This window comes from Danio rerio, chromosome 10 (assembly GCF_052040795.2).
Source record: "Danio rerio strain M-AB ecotype USA chromosome 10, GRCz13ab, whole genome shotgun sequence".
Classification (NCBI taxonomy): Eukaryota; Metazoa; Chordata; class Actinopteri; order Cypriniformes; family Danionidae; genus Danio; species Danio rerio.
The window spans coordinates 47,625,910-47,645,242 of NC_141030.1; the positions used below are offsets into that span (position 1 = coordinate 47,625,910).

At 33.3% G+C, this 19,333-nt stretch overlaps 1 protein-coding gene across 2 annotated transcripts; it reads right to left on the bottom strand.

The window, feature by feature from the left end:
- Nucleotides 1–8,206: 8,206 nt before the first annotated feature.
- cetn3 (centrin 3) lies at nt 8,207–19,320 on the bottom strand. Of its 2 annotated transcripts, none has more exons than XR_015500386.1 (5): nt 19,198–19,316; nt 16,848–16,983; nt 14,809–14,923; nt 9,084–10,576; nt 8,207–8,956 (listed from the first exon to the last, which is right to left on the bottom strand). XR_015500386.1 is itself a non-coding variant. In NM_001020499.1 (5 exon segments), coding segments are annotated over 5 exon segments (504 nt in total). In that variant the 5' UTR covers nt 19,215–19,320; the 3' UTR covers nt 8,210–8,517.
- Between the last annotated feature and the right edge of the window lie 13 nt (nt 19,321–19,333).

Genomic DNA, 19,333 nt, shown 5'->3' on the forward strand with positions numbered 1-19,333 from the left:
CCTCAACATTTACTCATAACAGTTGATCCTCATGGACACGAGTGCAGTCAAGAGTCTGATGGAGACGACTTTTAATACAATTAAGCATGATTAATCTCTACCCAGCACTAAATCCTACCAAGCACTGTATTTTCATACTATTTTGGGGGAAAAAAACACCTTTTTTTCTCACCTAGACTCAATTTATTTAATTAGAAATACAGTAAACTAATGTAAATTTTTCTACATGAATATTTTATAACGTGTAATTTATTATTATTAATTTATTTTATATTAATTACTTTAAAGTTAAGCTGAAATTTATTATCAATGTTGAAAATAGTGGATGCATTCATTCATTCATTTTCCTTCGGCTTAGTCTCTATTTCAGAGGTCACCACGGTAAAATGAACCACTAACTATTTTTGCATGTTTTACACAGCAGATGCCTTTCCAGCTGTAACCCAGTGCTAGGAAACACCCATACACACATACACCACGGCCAAATCAGTTCATTAATTCCCCTGTAGCGCACATGTTTGGACTGTGGGGGAAACCGGAGCCCCTGGAGGAAACCCACACCAACACGGGGAGAACATGCAAACTCCTCACTGAAACGCCAACTGACCCAGCTGGGACTCGAACCAGTGACCTTCTTTCTGTGAGGCCATAGTGCATTTCCAATTCAACTAATTAGCTTGTATGGATGTGTTTATGAGTCTGATAAAGCTGGTGGTTGATTATCTCATCGTCTTTCCTGCAGTAGGTGCTAATAAGCCGAGCGCCTGAAAATACACTTGGGTTTTAACTCCAGCTAAACATTATAATACTGTATTCCCTCAACGACCAACAAAAACGATAACAAAAACGCACACATTCCCACTGAACTCACTCTCGTGGGTTTGTGAGTTCGTGGGAACGGCTGAAGTGACGGATCCTGACATCTCTTCCCATAAACCAACATCCGTAAATGAGCAGTTTTCCATATTTTGTGATTCATGTTTTGATTTTCCCCCATTTATTTATACTTCTGGGTTGCTTGATCTTATTCGAACAACTTTTAAATCTTGAAAAGTGTAAAAAGGGTGACTTTTATTGAAAGATTAACAGATATTTCTTGCAGTGTGGAGTACTTAAAATTGGCTTGATCTTTACTAAACCAAACTTACCAAACTAAACTAGTCACCCCTCTCTGCACTACAATTAAGAAATAAATGATAAATGAAAATTTGGAAATAAATACAAAAAATAAATCATAATTAATCATAATTAAAACAAACATTTTATTTAATAAATAAAAAATATATAAAATTTAAAAATAAATAAACATTAATAAATCATAATAACTCAAACAAATGTTTAACTGATAAATAAATAAATAATGAATACACATATTAAATAAACTATATAAATGTATAAACATTAAAACATTTCAAATTATGAATAATTGAATAAAGAAATAATAAAACATTTAAATAAAAAATATTATTAAATAATAATGAAATATAATTTCAATTGATAAATTTAAAAATAAATAATGAATAAAAATGTAATAAATAATTAATGCATTTTTAATAAATAAATAAATCATTATTAAACATTTTAATAGATAAATAAATGGAAAAAAACATTTAAATAAATAATCAATAATAATACAAATAATAATAATAATATTAATAATGAAATGTAATTTTAATTGATAAATAAGTTAATAAATAAATGGACAAAACATTTAACTAAATAATCAATAATAATAATATTAATAATAATAATGAAATGCAATTTTAATTGATAAATAAATAATAAATAAATAAATCTATAAATAATAAGAACTTAATCCCAATAATTAAATAAAACATTTTAATTGATAAATAATTTATTGAAATTAATAATAAAACATTTAAATAAAAAATAATATAAAAAAATCAAACATTTTAAATTATGATTTAATAAAATTAATAAAAGCATTTAAATAAATAACAATAATCATAAATCAAACAAACATTTAATTGATAAATAATTTAATTCATATATTAATAATACATTTTTAATTTTTCATAAATAAATAATAAATCAACCAATCATAATAATTAAAACAATTGATAAATTATTAAATAAATTAAAGAATAAAAATCAATAAAAAAAAATAATAAATAGTGAATAAACAAACGTAATAAATACATAAATTATAATAAATAAATAAATCCTATTAATAATTAAAACAAACATTAGTAATGACAAATAATCTAATAAATTAATTAGAAATAATTTATAATAATAAATAATAATTAAAACAAACATTTTAACTGATAAATAATGGAATAGAATAATTATAAATAATTTGTATTAATAATAAATAATAATAATAATTAAAACAAAAATTGTAATTAATAAATAATTTAATAAATAAATTAACAATAATGAATAAAAATGTAAGAATTTTTTTTAATCAATCATTGTTGATCACATCACCACCACAGACTATTGCATAAATTTCTGACAGACTTGAACAGCCGATCATCAATTACTCCACATGTTCCAATCAGGGGTGTTTTTTAATACAAAAGTCTGAGATAATCCAGAAGAGCATAAAATAAACTAAAAAAGTTCATAACTTCATAAGAACTGGAGGTCACAGAAAGCCTCTCCCTGAGCACCAGATCTACTTGCTCAGCAAAAAAAAAAACATGTACAGTTTTTGGACGACATGCAACAAAGCCGGACACGTCGCCCGCAAAAATGCATTTCATTCATAGGAGAAAGCTGCGGCGAAAAAGCTCAAGTGCGTTTCTAAAATGAATGAGCTTGATAGTAATTGGATCATGCTCGCTCTATAAATAAACCCAAAATGAATGCGTACGCCAGTCCTTTTAACAAACGCTTAAATTACCATGTGTGTGGAGCAAAAACATCTTAGAAGGTTTGGTGATTTGCATGATCGTGTGGCTTCGGTTTAAGTTAAATATGCTCTAAATTACAGTCGTTACGAGACCCTCAAAGCCAAAATTAGAGGGCGAACGCGCTGGCGGCACTGTTGACTCCTTTATTGAAAGGCTGTCTGTATAATTAGCTAAGCAAACTAATCCATCAGGGCCTGCATTCATAAAGCATTCTATCTGCAGTAAAAGTAAAACTAAACAGGAGTAAAACTTAAGATATTTCCCAAATGAGGTTTCAAGAGTTCACACTTAGCTGATGATCGTTTATAAAGCTTGTTTGGCATGCTGTCCAGGGAGAGAGCCCTGAGCTCATAAAATCCTCGAGCCCGGGACTCCCTCCCGTTTGCTAGGCGAGAGGGGAGTTTGAGCTCAGGCAAATCTGGAGAACTCCCCTGCTGTAGTAGCTAATTAACAGATAGTGATCGCTCTTAAGAGAGAACTACTGACTATGAGTTCTTTACCTCCCACCCTAAAATTACCAAATACATGTAAATGTTTTTATAGGGGAATTATCAACCTGTCACACATGACCTCACACGGGTTGCAAAAAAAAAAAAAAAAAACGTTTGCAATAGCAAACATGTCGTGTTGTGCCGTAGGATGCCACAATTAAAAGCCCAAAAATAGAAAACGTAACTTTTACCGTACACCACACTGCTTTGATGTCAACTGCAGACGTCTCTGTCTTGTTTACAAACTGGTAATTCACTTTTTAAAGCTTAGGAGAACTTAAAGGGGTTCAAAACAAAACAGCAGCATTTACATAAACATTATATTATTAATTTAATGTATGAAATGACACAAAAACAAGACATTTTAATAAAAAGACACCATAAAGTGTCATCTGGCATGTCTGGAGACTCTTGTGACGGCCTGATGTTAATGACAGAGAGACCTTTAAACTCCGTTTCCCCTCGTCTAAAACGCAGCAGTGATTTTCAGTGTGTCGCATTACAACATTTGACCACATCTCACTATCAGATGATTTCAGCTTCAGATGAACTTTTGTTATTTTTCTGTTCTATTTATAAACTCTCGTCTCAAAAATAACTCTGAATATATTCCCAATGGATTTCAGGAACCAGAACAGCAATTTCCTTTTTTTTTTTTTAATCTATTTCTTATTACATTACATGAATAATTAAGAAATATTATATATGCATTCATAATAAGTAATTAATATAAATAATCATATTCAGAAGTAATCAAAATAATTATAACAAATGCAAATTTAACAAATGATTTAAATGGCTAAATGAGTAATACAATTTGTTTTTTTGAAACATATGAAACATTATTATAATTATTTCTATAAATATCTTTTCTTATATGCAGTATTGTTATAACTTATTATATTTATAATAAATATATATTTTTATTTAAAACAGCTTTTTTTTAAAATAACCAAGTACTCAGAATATTTCGAATGGATTTCCAAAGATTTCAGGAACCAGAACAACATTTTTATGTGTGTATATATTGTTTTCCCAGAGATGGGTTGTGGCTGGAAGGGCATCCGCTGCGTAAAAACTTGCTGGATAAGTTGGTGGTTCATTCTGCTGTGGCGACCCCGGATTAATAAGGGACTAAGCTGACAAAAAAATGAATGAATGAATGAATGAATGAATGTATATATTGTGTGTGTGTGTGTGTGTGTGTGTAAATATATATATATATATATATATATATATATATATATATATATATATATATATATATATATATATATATATATTAAACTGAGTGCATATTCTTATAATTGAATAATGTTCTTAAATGTAATTATATTATTCATTCATTCATTTTCTTTTCTACTTAGTCCCTTCATTAATCAGGGGTCGCCACAGCAGAATGAACCACCAACTTATCCAGTAGGCACGTGCACAGACAGGGCTCAACATTAACCCCTTTTTTTCTTGGATCAAAAGTGCCCTTCAAAAATGAATGAAACTGCCCCCTGGTCTTCAGTTTGCAACAGCCACTCAGATTCCCCCCACCAATCCCCCACAAAATACATAACCTAATTATAATTAGTTAAACATATTTTCTTCTATGTTGTAGAAAATACTTACAAATATATAATTTCATTCATTCATTCATTCATTTTCTTTTCAACTTAGTCCCTTTATTAATCTGGGGTCGCCACAATGGAATGAACCACCAACTTATCCCTTCCAGCTGCAACCTCACTGGGAAACATCCATACACACTCATACACTATGGTCAGTTTTAGCATACTTAATTCCCCTATAGCGCATGTCTTTGGACTTCTGTGGGATACCGGAGTACCCGGAGGAAACCCACGCCAACACGGGGAGAACATGCAAACTCCACAAAGAAATGCTAACTGACCAGCCGAGGCTCGAACCTGCAACTTTCCTGCTATGAGGTGAATGTGCTACCCACTGCGCCACCCAATATATAATATTTTTATACATATTTAGTTCATTTACAGTGACTGTGGTTAGTTTTGTTGTACTTTTTCATTTATTGTGATTTTATTTTTTTACCAAAAGATTTACTGATTTTCTTTACTAAAATAGCATTGGTTCAGTGTAGATGATGGTTTTAGCACTGAGCAGATTTCCACAGTCATCAGTGTCGTGCTCACGTTTAATTGTGGAGTGTGTTACAATAGGTGACACACCACACACATCAACACATGTTAAGCCTTGCTGTTGTCTCGGTCACATCTCTGACATCTGTACACCTCAAACTTCTCCAGCAAACAGGAGCAGATTTACAAATGAGTTTAATTGCAGAGCTTCCTATCGATCAGTATTTGATTTGAGATTTGTGTTGCATTTATGGGCTTCCTTTACTTTGCATGGATTCTGATTCCATGTATTGTGGTTTGTTTTGTTGGAATTGTGCAGGTTTTGGGATTTGTGAAGTAATCTTGCACAGGGTGTAGCGATGTTCAACTCTGGTCTAATCGAGACACCAGTGAATTAAATGACACAACAGATTTTTCCATGAATAATGTCTCCCTCTATTGGCCATTGAGGAAATCACATTTAAAGAGATAGTTCACACAAAAAATGTAATTCTGTCATCCTTTACTCTCCCTTTACGTTTCAAAACTTTATGCGTTCTTTATTCTGTTCAACAAAAATGAAGATATTTTGAAAAATGTCGGTAACCTGTAACCATTGTTTTCTATTTGTTCTTCCTACAATAGAAGTCAATGGTTTCAGGTTTTCAGCTTTCTTCAACAATATCTTCTCTTGCGTTAAACATAAAAGAAACACATGAGGGAGAGTAAATAAGCTAATTTTCATTTTTAGGTGAACATGATATTTATAATATTTGAAGATGCCACAAATATTATGCTTAGATACACGGAAGAGCACTTTTTCGGTTCAAATATCTTTTAATATGTAGCTGCTTAAGTAACATCACATTTTCCTACTCATAAAAGTAATATTTATTCATTATAATGTAGTTCATTTTAGTATTTTATCAGTTTTAGTTTTTTCTATTTTTGCATTATTTATTTTATCATATTTTATAATGTATACATTTTATAATAATGATAATAGATTGTTGTAGACCAGTGGTTCTCAAGTACCACCTTAGAAAAAAATTGTCTCTCCAAGTACCACCAAAATGAGCAGTATTGAAATACAGTAGCGTAGTAGGCCCAATAAAGCAGCTACAGCTCTGCACAGTTAAAAAACATGGCAGATAAACTCAGAAATATAGGCTAAATGTCATGTATGGCATATTATATACATAATTTTTGCTAAATTTTGAAATATATGTAGCATGTACATGACATATTTAATTCCTCCGCGTACCACTAGAAGGAAGCCCGCGTACCACTAGTGGTACACGTACCACAGTTTGAGAACCACTGTAGTAGACCATGTAAATATTAGCTTAAGTTGAATTATAATATATTGATGATACAAAAATTATGTTACATAAAAGCAGTATTTAGTATTGATTTATTTGTATAGCACTTTTATTATTATTATTATAATATATTAATTTATTTTAATCCGATTAATTTTGCATAACTGATTATATTTTATTTTAAATTATGCAAATATATTAAATTTAAAATTAGATACAAATCGATGTTACATAAAAGCAATATTTATTATTTGTATAGTGCTTTTAATATTACTATTATTATTATTATATATTAATAATTTATTAATTTTAATTTGATTAATTTAGCATAATGAATTATATTTTATTTTAAATTATGCAAATATATTACATATAAAATTATATACAAAATCAATGTTACATAAAAGCAATATTTATTATGCTTTTATAATATTTATTATTATAATTTATATATATATATATATATATATATATATATATATATATATATATATATATATATATATATATATATATATATAAGGGTGGCGGGGTGACACATTGGTTAGCGCTGTTGCCTCACAGAGCAAGAAGGTCGTTGGTTCAAGCCTTGGCTGGGTCAGTTGGCATTTCTGTGTTGAGTTTGCATGTTCTCCTCGTGTTCTGTTTTCCCCCACAGTCCAAACACATGTGCTACAGAGCCATTGGCATTGGGTAAGCTATTGTCCATAGTGTATGTGTGTAAATGACAGTGTATGGGTGTTTCCCAGTGATGGGTTGCAGCTGGAAGGGCATCAGCTGTGTAAAACATATGCTGGATAAATTGGCGGTTCATTAGATTAGTCATTCAGATTAATAAAGGGACTACACTGAAAAGAAAATTAATGAATAAATGTATATATAAAAAATTAATAGTTTATTAATTTTAATCTGGTTATTTTTGCTCAATTTATTATATTTTACTATGAATTATGCAAATATGCTATTTATATGTACTATATTCCTAATTCTTTAATATCATTTAATATATAATTAAATATATTTTACATTATATTATAGTGAATTATGGATTAACCCAACTTAAATACCCCAAATATATTTCAAATCAAGGTGAGAATTATGTAATTGCCAGATTAACTTTAATACATATTTGGAAAAATTATTTGCATATTATTTATCCTATTTTGTTAATTTAATCATTACTTTTGCGGCAGGTCCCTTGAACTGGTAAAAATATACCCTGGCTGTATCGAACAAATATTGCCGAAAAATAAGTGCAGAATTGGATCATTAATATTCTTGTGATCCCAAAATAAATATATTAATGCAATATAATGTAATAGCAAAATAAAGATGTACTGAGCATTGAGTTATGAGCATATTAGCACAGACCACCTGAAGACAAAATGATTGTGACAACGTCTTTAGTAAAAAAGACAAAGCAAAAATAGTTGTTTTTTTACTGTATATTTACAATAAATAGTGCTTTGGAATGCTTTTCAAATGCAACATGAACAACTACAATACAAACCGTTCATATTAAAGACAAAGCGACACATTTGCAATGATAAAATACAAAGTTTCACTATAAAAAAACACAATCTAACCAACTGAATCATGACCTGAAACGTTTTTCGTCCTTCACGTCCAGTTCACTTCAAGCATCAGTCCAGATTTTAGCACCTACCGTTCCTGAAATGATCTGAAATGCTGTTTTACTGTTGGTGAATGAGATCAGTGTGTGTGCTGGGGTCGCAGCGGCTCAGGAGTCTCCGGTCATGATGGAAATAAACTCATCTTGATTTACTGAAAATCAACACAACAACAAAATGTAAATGTTGTAGTCCAGATTACATAACTGAAAATGACTGAATATTTTGATTGGCCATTAAGCAAATTATGGCCAGTTTTGTTTGGCCAATAAGCTAGTTTTGGACTTGCCATAGTGCTAGATTTGGACTGGCCATTGGACTAGTTTGACAAACAAATAACCTAGTTTTGATTGGCCAGTGGACTAGTTTTAAACTGGTAAGTGGGCTAGTTTTGATTGACTAATGAGCTAATTTTAAATTGAGCATTGGACTAGTTGGACAAATGAGCTAGTTTTGTTTAGCCAGTGAGCTAGTTTTGGATTGGCCGAAGGGCTAATTTGATTAGCTACTTTTGGACTGGCCAGTGGACTAGTTTGATAAACAAATAAGCTAGTTTTGGATTGACCAGTGGGCTAGTTTTGGATTGGCCAATGGGCTAGTTTTGAATTGGCCAATAGGCTAGTTTGATAGGCTAGTTTTGGACTGGCCAGTGGGCTAGTTTAATAAACAAATAAGCTAGTTTTGATTGGCCAATGAGTAAGTTTTGGATTGGCCATTGGACTAGTTTGATAAACAAATAAGCTAGTTTTGATTGGCCAACAGGCTAGTTTTGGATTGGCCATTGGACTAGTTTGATATACAAATAAGCTAGTTTTGGATTGGCCAATAAACTAGTTTTAGACTGGCCAGTGGGCTAGTTTTGACTGGCCAATGAGCTAGTTTTGGATTGGCCAGTGGACTAGTTTTAAACTGGCAGGTGGGCTAGTTTTGATTGGCCAATAAGCTAGTTTTGTAGTGGCCATTGGACTAGTTTGATAAACAAATAAGCTAGTTTTGATTGGCCAGTGGACTAGTTTTAAACTGGCCAGTGAGCTAGTTTTGACTGACCAATGAGCTAGTTTAGGATTGACTATTGGTCTACCTTGATTAAAAAATAAGATAGTTTTGGTTGGACAGCATGTTAGTTTTGGATTAACAAATGGGCTAGTTTGATAAGCTAGTTTTGGACTGGCCAGTGGGCTAGCTTTGGAATGGCCATTGAACTAGTTTGATAAATAAGCTAGTTTTGAATGGCCAGAGGACTAGTTTTGGATTGGCCAAAAGGCTAGTGTAATGAATAATATAGTTTTGTATTGACCAGTGGACTAGTTTTTGGATTGGCCGCCAATGGGCTAGTGTGATAATCTAGTTTGGTATCAACCAATGGGCTAGTTTTTGGATTAGCCAATGGGCTAGTTTTTGGATTGGCCAATGCGTAGTTTTGACTGGCCAAAGCACAAGTTCAATCGGAAAATAAGCTAGTTTTGATCTGCCAGTAGGCTAGTTTTAGATTAGCCAAGGAGATTTTTGTTTGTGAAAACCTGGCAACCCTGCTGTTGATTTTAATGCATTAACTTTACTTTACGAATTAGACTTTATTGTAAGGTGTTAGCTAATGTACTTTATCATCATTTCACAATTACATTTTTAAGTATTTGTTCACTATGGCCATATTTATTTATATACAATAAATTAATGCTTGCTAAATTACTATTTTTTGCAGCTGAGGTAATAAAACTATATATATATATAGATACACAAAAGCATCAGTAATTAATGCAACAAAAAACCTTTATACTGTCATTAGCCTAGCTGACTAAATTACAAACCACTGCATTGCACAAAACCAAAAAACATGCAAACAGCCATTTTTGTTTGGCTCCAATACATTCATTTGCTGTAACTTAACTGAGAAAAACACCATAACTACTTCCATTCATCAGAAGCAATAAAAAACAGCACATTTTTCTCTCCCTAGATAGAAACGCAGCCTCTTACTCTCTCCGTCGCCATCAGTGTCGAACTCATCAATCATGGCTCGCAGGTCTTCATCGCTCATGTCTTCCCCGAGTTCACGAGCGACTCGACGCAGGTTCCTCAGGCTGATCTTCCCCGTTTCATCATCATCGAAGAGTTTAAACGCCTTCAGGATTTCCTCTTTTGGGTCTCGTTCCAATATCATGTCTGTCACTTTAAAAGTATAATAAAAGCGTCATGAAAATTCCCTTGAACTTTTGTGATACAAGAGCTCACAGTGCTATAAAAATCCAGTAAATTTCAGGATTTAAACTTCCTCTAAAATCAGCGTGTATTTAAGACAGTCTGAGGCCATGCTCTAATGCACACAGGTATTTTTTTTTTCTTAAAAAAAAAAAAAGTCATTGTTCACATGTAAACACAAAAAACAACATGGCACTTAAGATTATAAGTATAAAACTTAGTAATTTGTTAACAAAAAAAACATTATAATAAAGACAACGCTGTTCTCTATGAAGCACAATGTGTAATTTCAACATAATTTATTTATTTTTAATCATTTTACTGCATTTTCTACTGAAATTCTCATTACCGAAACGTGTCCATGCATGTTTGAATGTGTGTTATGTTGCAATTTAAACAAATTAGCATAAAAAATTTTAAATAAAAACAAATGAACTTTTTTAATAGATTATCTTGCATTGTATAGACTACACTTCTCCAAGAAGAAATTACACAGGATTTCCTCCAATATATGATAAGCGCAGATCAGAAGAGGCTCATAGTTTTGTATTGTGTCATAAAATAAAAAGATTTTGGGATGAGGTTTTTAAAGTGCTTTCAGATGTCCTTGATCTACACTTGGATCGTGACCCATTGCCTATTATATTAGGAGATATAGAAAGGTTATTAAATTTATTACATATTTATTGCCACATCAGCAACTTATGGCTATTTCGTGGCCAAATGGATATAAATTAAAATATTACATGATAAAAAAACAAATTGGTATTAAACTAAAAAAGTTACTTAGAAAAATGTATTAAATAGAAATAGATAGAATTCACACAAATATTTATTTAAAGTTAAATATGATTTTTCAGCTCTATTTTTGATATAAAATTTAAAACTCTTCCAAGTGGTACGTTTTTAAAAATGTCCATCAAAGTACTCTCCTTATAAAAATGTTGTCTAATGGAATTGAAACTTCTGCATTCCAACAAAATATGTTTGATGGTAAGAGCAGTCTGGCAGTAATTACATTTAGGTGATTCTTCGTTATTTAATAAATATGAATGTGTCAACCTAGAATGTCCAATCCGACATCTGGTATAGACCGTCTGATCATGCCTTGTCTCAAAATTATAATTTACTAAATGTCTTAAATTTATTTTCGGGTTAATTTCAGGTAATTTGTTGTTGATGCAGTTGTCCCATTCTCTTTGTACAAATTGATGATGGGTTTCAAGTCCTCAGGAGGAATTAAACATTCAGTCACATTCAAGGAGATAGCCTGTTTTGCAGCTTCATCTGCCAGTTCATTTCCACGTAGTCCCATATGACCTGGAATGCAACAGATTGATTTTCCAGTGTTGTCATCTTCTTTAAAATCATGGACGTTATGGGGTGATCACACTTAAGGCTGATTTATACTTCTGCGTCAAACGTTGGCGTATGCTACGGCGCTGACGCATAGCCCTTCGCCTTGGCCGTCGCCGTCACTGACGTGCACCTCTCAAAAAATGTAACTACACGTCACAATGACGCGTAGCGTAAGCTCTGTGATTGGTCGGCTTGGTAGCGCTGACGAGTCTGGGCGGGACTGAGAGCCGCGCGAATGGCGCGAGCGATTGTTTACAAGTGTGGAGTCCCGTGAAGGAGCTCCGGATGGAAAGTTTTGTTTTGTGTTTACCTCATAGTTAAAGTTGTTGCACGTCCGCCGGTTCCTGCCTCAAAATGAGCGAGTTTGAGCCACTTGTACATCCCGGAAGTGTTCAGGAAAAGCAAAAAGCAGCGAAGAAACTCGACACAGAGGAACATTAACACCTCACTGCCAACTAGCGTTTCGAAAGTGTTAAAGCAGACCGACAGAGACAGCGCGCAGAAGTATAAATGCACAGCCACGCGCGTTGCATGCACCGTGGGTTACGCCGGTCACCTGACGCAGAAGTATAAATTAGGCTTTAAGTGTTTGAAGACAGGATTTGGAATCTGTGCAGATTAAAAAGTTACGACGCTGTGTCCTTTCCATTTGATCTAAGGCCATTTTTATTGCATAAGCTTCTGCGGTGTAAATTGAACTTTCTCCTGGAATCCTAGTACCAAAGACATCATCTTTAAACACTACTGCTGCTGTTACTCCTTTATCTGTTTTTGATCCGTCTGTATGCTGTATATGGGTTCATGATGAGGGAGACTGTCTATTATTTGTTTAAATTCTTGTTTGTATTCATTTGGGTGAGTCAAGGACTTCTTCTGTTTGGTTAAGTTCCATAAGATTCTTATTTTCGTGTTGCACCAAGGAGGAATATGGCTCAAATCAGGTGATAAAAGTTTTTCCATATTAACACCCATATTCTTCAGGTGGGGTTTCATACGAATTCCAAAAGGACTGATATAATTGGGTCTGTGTTCATACAATTCAGAATATTCAGGGTAGAAAACTGATGGATAAGCTGGGTTGTATGGCTAGAAAGAACTGACTTCTACTCTGCACTTGGAATAAAGCAGATATCTTTTAAAGGGAAACATTGGACAATTTCACTAGATTTGGGGCATTTATTTTGTCACTTCATGGGGAATCATTTTCCCCAAAGCAATGTAATGTGCCTAAAATAGGCATATATATAAACAGATATATAGTCATATATAGTCAGATATATAAACTGTAACTTTAAACAAAACGAGCATTTAGCAAATAATATAAACAAATATAAATATCCAGCTCATTTTCTGATCCTTGTCTAGTTCTCTTACACCCCTTTGATTGGTCACACCCTCAAAAAAAAAAAAACGGTTGCGATTGGCTCTTGCGCGCTGCGCTCTTCACAGATGAGTGATGCTGATAAGCGGCAGGGGCGATCTCACAGCTGATGTATGATAGACACGGTGGAGAAAACTCTGCAGACACGCGCTCGTTTCTGGATGCAAAAGTAACGCTGTAAAACAGCTGAGAAGAGAAGAAAAACCAAGCCAGCAGGTCAAACGGGCCACTGTGTGTGTGTGAGAAAGAGAGAGAGAGAGAGAGAGAGAGAGAGAGAAATGGAGTAGGCTACTTTCATTCTCTCGATCTCAGTGAAATAGGGGCTATTCTTGTAAATGTCAGTGAAAGACTGATCCAGCAAACACACACAGTGAAATTGTGCACAGTTTATGAGTTTTAAGTAGTTAAAGCGCTGTAAATACTCGCGATCGCCTCCCTCGCGACAGAGCGCACATGAGGTAAATGACGTCAGTAATAACCGGTTATGATTATTACTGAACCGATACCGAATTGTCTGCGTCTGCATCGCAGTGCACCGAAAAAACGATTATTTTTGACACTCCTAATAATAATAATACATTCATAACACAATCCTGGAAATTGTGATTACTGTAGTTCTACTCAATGACTAAATAAAACTTATTTGACAAAAAAAAAAGCCTTTTATGCTGGGTTCACACCAAACGCAGCATTATGTATTTGCCCTGGTATATTCCTTACAAGTCAATCGTCATGAAAACGGGTGGATTACAGTCCAGTCCCACGATGCAAACAATACAAAATGTATGTTGCGTTTATCGCAAACGTGCAAACCCCAGCTATGTTGGCCAATCAGAAAGGAGTAAACAGCACATGATGACATGAGGCAAAAACTCCAGTTGTAAAGTCCATACTGTAGCCAGTTTTTGAAAAACTTCAACCTGGCCGGAGTTTTCAGAAAGTTTCAGTTTCAGTCTACTGGTACTGCGTTTTCATCTGAACAAACAATGAAACACAACTAAAAAACAACTACTGTTTTGAAAATAACCTGTGTTCGTGTGGACAGGACATGATAAAACTACATTCTACTCTGTGATTTAATGGCGTGGATAAGCTTCGCCTCCTCAGAAAATTGACACCCACTTCTATTTCATTGCCCTATTAATATGCAACATTGTCAGCCAATCAGAGCAGTGGGTGTTTACTTTTGAGTCTACAGTCAACCACATCCATTTAAACAGAACTTTTGATAAAGGTGGAAAACAGCACAGAAGAAAATAGTAAATTTCTTCTAAATTTTGATGTTTTTTTAATCTTGACAACATTATAATTAGACATCACAGAATAGCACACAATAAAAAAACCTAAGGTAGTTCATGACACCTTGTATATTGTTTCACACATTTATGAGGAAAAATCAACACAGAGCATGCTTCTTATTTCAGCAAAATGGTCGTTGTGTTGAATGATGAACTCAACTTACCCACTTCTCTGAAATCTTCAAAGCTTATTTTGCCAGTTCCTTCTCTGTCGTAGTCTTTTAGGATCTTCAACACGTCTACTTTCTTCACCTCAAAACCCAAAGCTCTCATCGCCACCTGCAAAATGAATATTTGATGGAATTAAAATATTTGATTTAATGGTTTAAATATATCAGTCAAAGTGTCTGCATCAAATAATATTCGCAAACATTATTCCATACAAAAGGGACTATATTGAATGCAATCACTTTAAGTTTCATGAAATTAAAAGTATGCTTTAAAATATTTGTCATTCATTATACAATATATGTTTATTTCAAAATGAAACTGCGTAATTGTTGTAGCTGTACTTATTAACAATACATCAAAGAATAAGTGATGAAACTAATTTTTTTGCTTCTGTTTGAAATTATGAAAAATGTCTTGCTGAGCAATGGGTTAAACATTTAAACAAATATTTTTGAAAAAAAATTAATTTGGGGAGCAGACTGTAATCCTTAAATATCCTTGTTATTAAAATATGAATATTTTAATAGTTATTATTATTATTATTATATTATAAGTATTTTAGATCATAAGCATATTAAATAATTTTGAAAATACTTTCAGATTTTTAAACAATTTTTATGCTCAATAACATTTTAGTGGGCGTCTTCTGAAAACTGCACTAAAAAATACACTCACTGGCCACTTTATTAGGTACAGAAGATGGAGACACTGTGCTCACAAAGGGATGGACATGGTCAGCAACAATACTCAGGTAGGCTGTGGCGTTGACACCATGCCCAGCTGGTACTAATGGACCCAAAGTGTGCCAAGAAAATCTCCCCCACACCATTACACCACCACCACCAGCCTGAACCGCTGATACAAGGCAGGATGATCCATGCTTTCATGTTGTTGATGCCAAATTCTGAGCCGACCATCCGACAGTAGAAATGGAGACTCATCAGAGCAGGCAACGTTTCTCCGATCTTCTACTGTCCAGTTTTGGTGAGCCTGTGTGAATTGTAGCCTCAGTTTCCTGTTCTTAGCTGACAGGAGCGGCACCCGGTGTGCTCTTCTGCTGCTGTAGCCCATCCGCCTCAAGGTTGGACGTGTTGTGTGTTCAGAGATGCTCTTCTGCAGAGCTCAGCCGGTGAGTGTATATGATAGTGATTATTTTTTATTGTGATGTGTAATAACTTCAAGATTAAAAATTATATTAAATATCTTAAGTAAGATATAAAAAAACTCTTAATTACAAGATGTAAACCTGAACTGCCAGAAAAAGATCAGAAATCTGAGTCAATAGGGTATATGCCGAGCTAGTGCTGTTCCCATGCTGATAAACTTCCGGTGACCTGTTATTGTGAACTTTTTTCCATTTTATACGGTTCCTTATACAGCATCGATGTTGTAATGTCATTAAAATACATTCATTTTAATAAACTTTAGCATTTATTTAGTTGCTCAAGCGTAAAACGAGACAAAAAGCTGTTTACTCCCACGCGCCCGTCAGAATCGGCAGACTAACGCAGAAGCTTCATTGAATATACTGGGGTAAAATAAATGCTTATATTATAAAGACATGGCGGGGGGAATGTAATTTAATGCAGTGCTTCTTGTACAATCTGACACCCACTTTAAATCGGATATCACTCAGCTAGTGGACATCGCTGATTTTTAAAGAAAACAGACCTTAAACACACCGGATTTTGCATTGGCATTCAATTCGCCGGAAGCGGTTAACCCAGGTTACTGGCAAATTAAAAGTCCTATTAGCATGCTCCGGCATACACCCCATATCAAACAATTAAGTTTTAACAATATAAAAATCTGAAATTTGGCATAAACTATTTTTACCAACAACAGAAACTGGCTGCTATGAGTGGTGCATTTTGCTATTAGTGTAATTTTCTTATAAAATTCAGTCTCAGTTTATCTATTAAGGATGGTTCTGGAATTTCACTGAGCGAGTTTGTGTGTACTCCCATTAAAAATAAAGTTCAATTGAAGTATTGATCACAAACAAATGCAGATTTTGGAAAGAGGGATTCACCTTTAATTCATGATAATCTATTTCTTTATCCTTGTCTGTGTCGAAAAGCTCGAAGGCCTCCTTGATTTCATCCTTCTGCTCGTCAGTGAGTTCTCTCCTTTTCTTCCTTTTACTCTTATCAGCAGTCAGCTCAGTCCTGAAGACACATAAATATAACATTCAGTCATCAGTATGAACGTACAGTGCCATTCAATCACAATCTCAACACAACACTGTGAGGTCTAGTGTAAACTACCATGTATGTGACACTCACAGAGCAGTTAATATTTGTATATGCATATATTTACAGCTATGAAACAAAGGATTGCATGATGTTTGTGTTTCTAAAGCAATACGAAACACATAATTGTTTAAATTGTCTCTATATATTATATACATGATTTAAAACCTTATAAACTACTGTTATTAATATTATGAGTCAACAGTTTACATAAAAATCCTAGCATTTATATGATGCTCACAGTGTATTTAATACTTTAATATGCAAAATATATACAGCTATAAAATGAATAAATATGCGTGATATTGGTTTCTAAAGCAATATGAAATACAGGATTGTTTCAATTTTCTCTCTATAGAATTTACCCCTTAGCAACTATCATTATTAATATTAAGTCAACAGTTCATATACAAATGCTAGCATGTAAATGACGCTCACAGTGCATTTAATACTTGTATATGCAAATATTTGCAGATATAAAAGAAAGGATTGCGTGTAAGGATGCAATGATTAAAAGATTTCACTATTAACCGCCCTTTAAATTCCTAAAGGTTAATCGTAAAGGCTTCTTAACACCGTGGCACAGAACAAAACTGCAGCAACTAAACAAAGTTATGCCAACTGTGCGCTAGTTTAAGGTTCCGAGCTTAATACACACGCACACAAGGTTTAACTATGGCTGATGCTATTAACTAAGGGCTGTTTATTTTCCATCTTTTGTACGTGCAGCTTGCGCTCGCATATTGGGAGCAACGTGTGCTTGTTGCAACACACTTGCGCTTGTTATACACATTTATTCTTGCATCCAAAAAGGAAAAAAATAATAATAATACCAAACATTTTTGTAATATTGTTGATCTAAAGAACCTTTCAGACAGACATCCAGCAGTCTTTGACTACATTTTGTCTCTTTAAAATGGAAATATTTACATATACATGAGAAAATACTTATAATAGATTTTCATAAGACAAATACTATTTATTTATTTATTCGTTTTTTTAATTAAATAATTCATTTACTCATTCATTTATTTTTGTTATTTATTTTCAGTATAAAATTATTACTTGTTTAAATGTCATAAACTTTTTTATACTTATTTTTAAGTCCAAAGAGAAATGAACTATTGTTAGTTTTTTATTATTATTTTGTGTTGTAAAGTATTACTTGGTTACTGAGCAGCAATAAATAACACTTTAAATATAAGGAGTTTTCATGTGATTTAAGAAATGAGTAGCTTTAAAAATCAATAAATCCGTATTAACCTTGAAACCGTGATTATTCCTCAGACTATAATCGAACAACCAAAAACTATAATTGATGCATCCATAATTGTGTGATCATTTTGTTTCTGAAGCTATACACAACATTGTTAAAAAAATCAGGCATGTCCAAACTCAGTCTTAGAGGGCCGGTGTCCTGCAAAGTTTAGTTAACGTTACACCCCAATCAGACACACCTGGGCTAGCTAATCAAGCTCATACTAGGCTTTCTAGAAACATCCTTGCAGGTGTGAGGCAAGTTGGAGCTAAAATCTACAGGACACCTGCCCTTCAGGACAGAGTTTGGACACCCCTGGTTTAAATGATCTCTCTACAGAATATACACTTTTATTTATCTCCTTAGCAGCTACTGTTATTAATATTATGAGTCAACAATTCACATACAAATGCTAGCATGCGAATTATATGATGCTCACAGTACATTTAATACTTGTACATGCAATATATACAGCTATAAACTGACGGAATGCTTGATATTAGTGTTTCTAAAGCAATACGAAATACATCATCATTAAAATGGTCTCTCTACATATTATATACTTAATTAAATCACATTAGGAACTACTGTCTGTTACTAACAATATGAGTTCACATACGACGATCACAGTACTTCAATATGCACAATATATACAGCTATAAACTGACGGAATACTTGATGTTTGTGTTTATAAAGCAATATGAAATACAGTATTGTTTAAATAGTCTTTATAAAGAATATATACTTTATTTATCTCCCTAGCAACTATTGTTATTAATATTATGAGTCAACGGTTTACATACACAGGCTAGCAACTCGCAGCATCAGTGGGTTTCTAACCCACAGTTAGCGACCAAACACCTCATAATTACCTGAGAGATAGACTCATTTCTGCAGTCCGACAATAAAAGTGTTGATTTTAATTAATTAAAATTCGTCAAACAAGATTAGAGATCGGCTTCAGCAGTCCCGCTAATCGGCTAATGCCAGCAAACAGTCGTCGGCGCG